This window comes from Rhamphochromis longiceps, linkage group LG13 (assembly GCF_057381845.1).
Source record: "Rhamphochromis longiceps isolate RC_006_pf linkage group LG13, R_longiceps_female_GT1.1, whole genome shotgun sequence".
Taxonomy (NCBI): Eukaryota; Metazoa; Chordata; class Actinopteri; order Cichliformes; family Cichlidae; genus Rhamphochromis; species Rhamphochromis longiceps.
Window position 1 is genome coordinate 14,422,927 of NC_140569.1, and position 10,164 is coordinate 14,433,090.

General features: G+C 40.5%; 1 protein-coding gene across 1 annotated transcript; it reads right to left on the reverse strand.

Moving 5' to 3' along the window:
- Positions 1-1,504: 1,504 nt before the first annotated feature.
- On the reverse strand, positions 1,505-3,426 carry LOC146655503 (uncharacterized). The gene is made up of 3 exons (XM_085429034.1): positions 2,911-3,426; positions 2,348-2,630; positions 1,505-2,182 (listed from the first exon to the last, which is right to left on the reverse strand). Exons 1-3 carry the CDS (start codon positions 3,138-3,140, stop codon positions 1,514-1,516), a joined length of 1,182 nt encoding a protein of 393 aa, XP_085285160.1. The 5' UTR covers positions 3,141-3,426; the 3' UTR covers positions 1,505-1,513.
- Between the last annotated feature and the right edge of the window lie 6,738 nt (positions 3,427-10,164).

Consider the following 10,164-nt stretch of genomic DNA (forward strand, 5'->3'; position numbering starts at 1 on the left):
AATGCTTAGACATTATGTGGCAATCTAAACGATGCTCAGCTGGTACTCAGTGGCCCAAAGCATGCCAGGAAAATATTCTGCACACCACACCACCACCACAAGCCTGAACTGTTACAAGGCAGGATGGCTCCAAGCTTTCAATGTAATGCAAAAGTGTGACCCTATTTCTGCTGTGACAGGTCACAGCAGAAATCAAGACTTATCAGACCAGGAAACATTTTCAAATCTTCTGCTGTACAGTTTTGGTAAGCCTGCGTGAACTTATTTCCTTTTTTTAGTTGAAAGGAGTGGCAGTTGGCATGGCCTTCTGCTGCTGTAGCCCATCTGCATCAAGTTATGCCTGTTGTGCATGCAGATATGCCCGGAGATGGTTATGCAGAAAAATCCCAGTAGATCAATATATTCTGAAATACTAAGTCCAGCCTGCCTGATTTCAACAAGTCACATTCACAGTCACTTAAACCATGAACTGAGATGGTCTATCTATCTATCTGTCTGTCTGTCTGTCTGTCTGTCTATCTTTTCATTTTGTTGATGTTCCTTGATTTGAAGGCGTCTCCTCACAGCTAAAAAAAGCACAGTTTTACATGCAGTTGTTTGCAGCATTTGCTGTCGCTGAGTTTTAATTTCAAATAGCACTGTAGTTTTATACTTTATTATGTTGCACTCTAGTTTCCCCTTGTCAATATTCCCGTTGCTGTTTCACATGACAAAAAACAAACAAACAAAAAAAAAAACAGCATTGTTCTGTCCAATTTCTTAACTGCTGATTAAATTGAGAGCTGTGGGGGGGAAAGGAAATCTTCCACCAAAAAGTATACCACTGTCTGTGTCATGTAGTGATATTTCTTGTTATTAAACAACGAACAGTAATCTTTTATGACAGCAGAAATATTTAGTTCAGGTTTCAAGCAGGTTTACAGTTTTTCTCAGTCGCTTTGGTGCATTTCTCACAACAGAATTGAACTCTCCACCACTACTAAGGCACTTCTCAAAACAATTAGTGCAAACTGCAAAACATGGTGGATAACTTGCAAAAGTGAGTCACTCCATCAAAAAGAAAAGTCAGGTGTCCAAAATAAGTTGTCAATGCATCAACAACAAATCCCTTGAGCAAAACAGACAATACATTCATCAAAAGCAAGTACTGATACCAAACAAAGTGTCAGGGCTGTCACAATTACAAGTCATTAGACCAGCACCTTTGGTCACAAAATCACATGGTCTGAACATGTTCCCATTGTGACGGATGTCTTTGTAGGTGCTTCCCAATGACATGTCAAGTCCGGACCGCATGCATGGCATGTTGAAAACCATAAATTGTAAAGGACAATCAAGACACTCCATATGCACTCTTGATAATATTTAATTGAAACTGTTCACAGCATTGTGCAAACTGGGGAAATACAGTAAATCAAACATTTTACAGCAAACAAACTCACCTAGACAGTAAACCTCACTGCAGTAGTTACGACTCAAAAAAAACAAACTGAAAAACAGACACTGCTGCATATCAATCATTGATATCTAGACGCTCCCGTCTGTCTGCCCACATATTTGCATCAACATCACAGCGTATGTCAGCTCTATCGATGCATCGGGGAAAGTATCTTCTGGAGTGTCGAATCCACCCTCTGCAGGACTCTGCTGTGATGTCATCACAAGCTGCATCCATAGCTGCTAGCAGGGTCATTTGGGTATGTGGATGCCTGTCATATACCTTCCACCTCCAGGAAGAGAAAAACTCCTCAATTGGATTCAGGAATGGACTGTAAGGAGGAAGAAACTCCATAAGCATCCTGTCGTGTGCTGCAAACCACTGCCTGACTACAGCAGAGTGATGGAAGCTTACATTATCCCAAACCACTACATACATTGTCCGATTGTCACCAGGATCATCCCTTCCATTTTGTGGGATCAGGTCCCTATGAAGAGCATCCAGAAAAGCCAACAGGTGTTGTGAATTGTATGCACCAATACGAGGAATATGGGTGTGAACACCATTCTCTGAGATTGCGGCACACATTGTAATATTCCCTCCTCGTTGGCCTGGGACATCAATGGTGGCTCTTTCACCAATGTGATTCCGTCCACGCCGTCTGCCTTTTGCGAGATTGAATCCCGCTTCGTCAAGATATACAAACATGTGCAGGGGTTCCCTGGCCTCCAACTCCAGGATATGCTTTACAAAGGATGAGAATCAGACAGGTCTGTAATGGTGCATTTGGCAGAACAGATTGTACAGTTGGAATTGTACATAGGATTACAGTAACATGCATAAATGTAGGTTGAGTACATGGCCTAAACTGTTACAGTGAACAGAGGTACATATGCGAACATGTGTTACCTGTACATACTGGTGACGGAGCTCCTTCACTCGATCACTGTTCCGTTCAAATGGCACTCTGTACAATTGCTTCATGGACATTTCATTCCGTCTGAGGACTCTGTCTATGGTGGAAATTGATATTGACTGAATATTTCCGAAGATGGTGTCATCGTTTACGACAGTTCTTTGTATTTCTCTCAGTCTCAAAGCGTTGTTTGCAGCCACCATTGCACAAATTCTTTCCTCTTGCTGCGGAGTCATAAGTCGACCTCTTCCACCTCCTCTAGGTTGTCTGGCAGTCCTTTTTGAGATGCAGATGGGAAAACACACACATGTAAGCGCAAACATGCTTACAGTGATTGTCACAGGACTATCATTCAAGACTCCTTTCTTTACAGCATTACTGTATTGTACCACAGCACACTATGCCACACCTGGGCCAAGTCTGCGCTTCAGTTACAGTACGTCTATGTGTAAGGATCTGTAAGGTCATGTCCTAATGCAAGTCTCCTGTATGACTATGAAAGTGCAGAGCAAATTAGTTTGTGCTGCATACTGTAACTAGATTACGGTGTGCTCACCTGTTTTCCCGACGAAATGTCTGGATGATAGAACTTACAGTAGTTCTCCCAACATTTGGCTGCACCCTTCGACCAGCCTCGGCCATTGTGAGGCCATGGTTTATCACATGATCCACAAGTGTTGCCCTGATTTCGTCAGGAACGTGTCTATGTGGTTGGCCTCTTCTCACCCGGTTTTGTCCTCGTCCTCCACCGATCCTCACTCCTCTTCCACGAGGCTGACGTTCCATGTTCTGCTGTTTTGTAGATTCAGTATGCACCTCATGCCAATCCTGTCTGTTGGTTTACATTGCAGTATATATGTACTTGTGGAGTGGGGGATGCTGTGCCGCGGTTCACCTGTGACTGGGTAGGAGAGGCTTTTCATTGGTTGCAAGTAGGAGTGACACACACCAATTTTCATTAGTGTGAGATAAGGTTCACCTGAGACATGTAGTTTATGGAGATTTTCATGGGAACTCCTCCAAAATAGGGTTTTCAAAATGGGTGTATGAATCGTTTGACAAGCTGTTCAGCAATTTTGAGTGCACTGACACAAGCAATGCAATGAAGACTATTAGTTGTAAGGACAATGACTATTCAGCCGGTACAAGTATGAATAATTGTGACATTCATGATGAAAGAAAGGAGATAGTGATGAATAGGAAGTCAAACGTGACCATTCTTTAGATATTTGTACTCACTCAACTGCTTCATGTCCAAAGGCATTTGCCTTTGGACGCAGTGAACGTGAAACCGCCACAGGGTTGTGCCAAAACGACTACATGTTGTGGTGGTTGAACTAACTGTTGTGCAATGTTTAATTCTGTTGTGAGAAATGCACCAAAGCGACTGAGAAAAACTGTATTACATTAGTAGCTGACAGCAGCCTTTAATTTGGCTCACATCTGTGTTTGTTGACTACCCGGTGTGTGTGTGAAGACACAGGATATAGATTTACATAACAACAAAAGCATATCCAAAAAATATTCTGCTTTGCTTCACATCAAGCAGAATATGTTACAGATGCATAAACATCAGGACAGTTCTGCCTTTTTTAAAACTGTCAGATGAAAATGTCAAAACTACAATGAAATGCGATACAAAGGTTAGTCACTGAGAGCACACACACACACACACACACACACACACACACACACACACACACACACACACACACACACACACACACACACACAAACCTCTCCTTGCTATATTTAATTCATGCTGAGTGAACAAACTGTCCAAACGATTCTCCTCTGTTTATGTATGTATCCTTTTAAACAAAATAAAAAACTGGATGTGCCACAGCTTTAGAGAGGTAATATTGCCTGTTATGGTTATCTGCCACATACTTAGGTGCAAGTTCTCACGAGTGACTGACTCATTTTTCATCAGTCGTACAGTACTAAAACACGGCAGCAGGAACAGCAGCAGCCTCATCGCTACTACAACAGATTTAAAAGCAAAAACACAAAGCTGTGAAACTGAGCAGCAGTGCAGCGTTTGCAAATGTCTGAACATCTATATGTGTGTAAAACATCAAAGCTGAGAGAGCTTCAGTATGGACAAGCTTCTTCTCAGAGGCCACTCGCTGTGTTACTCCTTTAATGAGTTTAGGCCATGTGGTAACAAGTTAGCTGATAGATGAGGCGATTATATCCCTCCTTCACTTCACTCGAGGACAGTCCCCAGTTTCTAATTGGTAAGAGAGCTTATGACAAGGGAAGAGACATCTCCCGTGTTTTCTCTCCTTTCCCCCCTCTGTCCCTTACTACTTCCCCAGTTCCCAGTCATTTAACTAATCTTGTTTTATCCCCTTGTCGACAGGCGCAGGACTCAGGCAGTAAAATGGAGTGCAGTAGAGATAACTTGCATGGCAGGGCCACAGTAATTTAATGGGAACAGATGTTTTCCCTGCCAGACTGACAGCAGATCCTTCTCCGGCTCCCTAAAGGGAGGAGAGGACACATTACAGATGGTTGGTGTGCCGCTGGTCATCATTACTAAGGCCCGGTTTTAGACTGGGCTCCAGTTTGGTTGAAGACATGAAAGCAGTGATGGACAGAAGAGCCCTAGGATAAAATGACTAAAGAAGTCTTGGGATTAAATCTTGAAGCAGAATCCATCGTGCAAAAGCATGGCAACTAGAAGAAGAAGAAAAAGGAGTCTAAATACTGAAATACAGCATGTGAGATTTTTGTGTGTCCGCGCGTGTGTGTCCTTGTTTCCATGAAGTCATTTTCCGTGTTTGTACTCAATGTGTGGGCTTTCCTTTATTTGTGTATGAGAGTACACGTGGGCATCTGAGACACAGTCTTCACAACGCTGTCACCAGAGATATCTGTGAGGCAGCAGACCCTGATCAGCTCAGGCACCGTACAACAAACAGTGGCAACAACACACAGCATTAACACTCCCAGAGAGACAAAAATGTGCCTGAAATGTATTCCTCTGCATTTTCTCTCTCTGTTCACATTCGGAAAGATGAATCCCTCGCTCTAACCTGCTCAAATTGAATTCTTTTCTTTTGTGCTGTGGGGAAAAAAAAGAAAGCATTTCATCAAGCCATAGTTTTTCGTATCATGCTTGTAATTTGACTTGTCAGCTGTGCTCTGTAGGTCAGCCTCACACCACATTTTCTTGGCTGTGATGCCATTCACTTCTTCTATTTTAAGGTCAAATATGAAGATCTGATGAATTTTAATGTTTTACTTTTTTAATCAAAGTTTCTAATAATATTTAAAGCCTATTTTTTCATGACCGAAAAATCCTGAGTGTGTGCACTTCAAGAACAAGCTTAATAGGAGATGAAAAAATTGTAATCTATGATTCTGAGTCAAAATGAACTAAATGCATTTGAGAATAAAAGCAGTAATACCTAATGCTATTTAGTTGATAAACACAACACAAGTGGAATGACACTGTAAAGCTTATGATCATTAAAAAACGGCAACATTTACTGTAAATCCCATGGCCCCTGCGGAGGATGATAACACTTCCAAATCACACATCCACTCAATATTGGAGCTTTTCATTTTGATCATCCTGTCAGCTCGTTCTGCACCGATATTTTTCAGTGATTGCACATCCTAACAGTTTCTCTGAAAGGTGATCCATTCAGGTAAACAAGGATTTTGGTAATCACTCCCTTTGCTTCTGTCCAAAACTCTTCAGCAAAAATGTATTTTATGATACAATCTAGCCACACTGCACAAACGCTGCCATTTTTTTTTCTTTTGTATGGACTGTAAAAGCTGTATTTTCTTTGTATCTCACATGTGTGTATTTTTCTTCGTTACTTGTATTTCTGCAGCTTCCTGTTTAGCCGTTTTCAGTGGATTTTAAAGTGCAAAGAAAGCTCTAAAAGTGCATTTCTGTCTCTGCTCATATGACTCTCAGTCAGTCTTTTCTTCAAATCTGTATTCAAACTGCTTGCTAGTACTTATTCTTATATATTCATCACACTGAACATTAACTTTTGCAGTTATTTATATGTATGGACCGTAAATTATGTATATAAGCATGTGCATGTACAACTAGAAATCTTTTGATTGGATAACAATAGCATCAGAGCTGAAAGGAGTGCACCATGGGACTCCCAGAAACTTTCATCGTTAACTGACACATCCAGTGTCAAAAAGCCCCACCATACTGACTTTACAGTATATGTAAGCTCCCCAATAGGCAAAAATGCAATTTATGTGCATATTAAATGCAAGATCACTCCTGGTTTTGGGAAAGAAAAGCTGTCATATTCGTAAGAGGATGTGCCAATTGGAAAGGTCACAAATGTCTATAGAGAACAAATGAGGCCGGTAATCGTTTTTCCTGCCAGCCTTCTACAGGCACATAAAAGACCAGGTGCTTGTCTGAATCTTGATGATCCCCTCTAAGTGAAATCATTGACGCACATCCAGCTCAATTAAGCAGCTACTATGGTGAGCAAGAAATGATCACATTCTGTAGTAGAAAAATTCACACTGTGCGACAAGCATCGTGAGGATACGTTAAATTACTGGCTATGATTGGCTGTAATGTAACAAATGACTCTGTGAGGAACTGTTCTTAAATCCTGTTTCGAAACAACTTATTCTCCCATGAAGTCCAGCAGCAGCAGCAGTACATCTGAGTAAGTATACCTCGGTGAGAACTCAGGAGCTATTAAAACAGCGTGTAGTGTTACACCTCAAGGTCGTGTGTAGCAGTGGGTGAGGAGGATTACAGGCCTAATGGACACTGCTCAAGTTTAATGAAGAGTCCTGATGAGGAAACAGATTGGTCTCTATCAACTGTTCAGGCGCTGCCATTTCCATTTTCATGGGTGCCCAGATGCTTCACGTGGGCGAGGGATGTTACAGCTGACTGCTGATCCCTGTGGACTAAATCTGTTGTTCAAACACATACACAGCGTGTGCATTTATGTGTTTGATTTTTACAGTAGTCGAGGCCAAAACTAATCCATTTCAGATACGTTGGCGAGTTTATCCTGAATTGTCTCGCTGACTTCTTTGATCCTGATCTGGGTTTCACAGCTCTATCATGTCTGGAAGTTGTGGATCATTCAGAAACACGATGTACTGAAAATAGGTTACAGACTTTACTGTATGTCAGGCAGCCATACACACATATGAAGCTTATATGAAGACTAATTTAAAAAAAAGAAAAAGAAACGGTTAGAACTTCTAGCCTGTGAAGAAGAAAAAAAATATCTGATGCAGCTTTTTTGCAGTCTGCAGAGCAGCTGGGAATGTGAATTGGATTGTGGTTGAGTCCATGATACTTAATCATTTTCTTATCAGTGGTTGCTGTCAGCGCCCAGCTAAGGAATGACCCCAAAAGAAAAAGGAGAAATGAAGGACGGAGGGCGCCTTATGTTAGCCTGTCTTCTTCCTTGAGCTCAGCAACACACCTGCCTGTTGACACTGGTGCTTTATTCCACCTGAAATCCCCTCCTGATATTCACTCTGTGAAGGTTAATGGGGGATAAAGCATTTTGTCATAAAGCTCACAGCAGCACCTTTTCTCTTGCTCTGGCATTAGACCCAACAGGCAGGACAGAAAGAAAAATTTATATCACTGCCAGCGGTCACTAGTGAACAACTTGTCACGATGGCCTATTTCAGAAAAATATGCCCGCTAGTGCCAAGCTGCAGATGTTTCAAGTACAAGGACACCGCTTAAGATGTGCAGCTTGGATTTGCCACGGACTGCAAGCAGCATTCCTGTGTTAGGCATGAATGAACGAAATCAACACTGTAACTGAACAATCTAAAGAAATAAAAAGAAACCGTGATGTTAAAGGCTTAAAGTCATGATGTGAAGAAATCGGTTCTTCCCATGGGATGAAAAGAAGTGATGAAGGTCAGGCTGAGGTGTTTTTCGGGACAGAAGTCTATTTGACATGCAGGTGGAAAACATTTTCCTCCCTAAAGGTCTCTTGAGCCTTGAGGAAGTAAATGTACATACAGCATAGTGCCTCATTGTCCACTGGCAAAATGACCTTTGCTAAAAGCCTCGGTCCTGTTCACTGTGAAGGTGCAAACTTTTAGTGATACACCAAACATTTGTCATTGGTTAAAACTTAATGAGAATGAGACAAATAAATTATTTTAAAGTAGCTATATTTAAAGGATCAGTCTTCCTTTTTTTACAAAAAGAAGTGGTTTAAGTGTTTCTTCTGTGGCAACTAACATCTGGGCGCACAATCCTCATATTTCACACACAGTTCAGCTTGGTTATTGAGCACAGAGCATGACAGCTGGTTCGCTTTCTTTTACTTTCTGTGGAGCGAACCAAAAATATATTATTGTGTGATTAAGTAAATCTGAGTGAATGGGTCATTGTTGCATACACACACAAGCCTTAATGACTCACTAAGCACGGCTCAGCATTAGCAGTGCTCGATGCAGAATTTATAGAGCAACACTGCCCCCAGCTGAATGTGTCATGTGCAACTGGTGTTCAACACATTTCAAAAGGATGGCTGTTGTTTAAATGACACACATATATTAAAAATGCCTTTAAGATGATAATGCATAAAGAACATGAAATGAGAGCTTCTTCAATTCTTTGCAACTTTTGAACTGTCATGATTATTTCAAAAACAGAGTTGCTACTTATTCTCAGTTCAGAAGCTACATTATGTTTGCAAATCCTTCAGAAGTAAATGAGTCAGAATTACACAGCAGTTGAATCTTTTTCATTATATGTAATATGTATGTATGAAGTGCATTATTATTAATTATAGATTTTGCCATCTGTGTTGCAAAATGCTTAGTTATAGATTTTTATGTAAACACTAAAGGGTCTTTTTTTATACTGTGCCCACTTTTATAAAGAGAAGTTGTATATTATATTACATATTTTTCTGCAGGCATCCACCCAGAACACTGTTAATTGTCTCAATACAAGTGAACGTGTCTGTGGCCATTTCCACTTTGGAGGTATGAAGTATGACTGAGTCTAAATGCAGCGAGTGGAATCGTTTTCAGTGAAATGAACAAAACTAAAATTACGTTTATATAAAACTGGAAAGCACGAGCTAATTTTCTGGAGACACAGATTTTATAACAGGTCTGCAACATAGCCTTCATGTTTGTGAGCCAGTCTAAAGTGTTATTGTCAGCCCTCAGTTGACTGTCTACAAGTCTTATTAACACATCAAATGCAGCTTTAAAACCGACAGACAAAGCTCAAAACAAAGATACTCCATAATCATTTATTATTTATCCCACAGCATTAACACATTTATTGACAAAATTCATTTTCCATAGCTTAAGACTTATTATTGTATTAATTGATATACCTTCCACAAGAGGTCAGCAAAGCTGCCCATTTATATTAAATGTTTTCACGTTATGATGCCACGGAGGATTATTCCATTAGAATATCTTTAAGAGGCACATTTTTGTCACAACTAATTCTTATAATGTAGATTTTGTTGATCTTGTTTACACATGCGTATGTATGCGTATACATATTTATGTATACATGTATATGCACGTATGTGTGTATATATGTATGTCTACATATTGGTTTGTTTGTTTTATATGTACAAAAGGTCATTATCATCACCATAATATTCAACAGCCTCTGCATACTTAAAATTTACCTTCAAATCTACGGGTATGAAAGACACTTTACCCAGACGCCCTTCAAATTTTTACCTTGGAGCTCATGAGTCATAATGACTCCCATGCAAATGCCACTTGCTGTGCAGGACTTAATGTTAACGCAATGTGACTGCAAACATTTTCTGAGCAACAGAGGGCT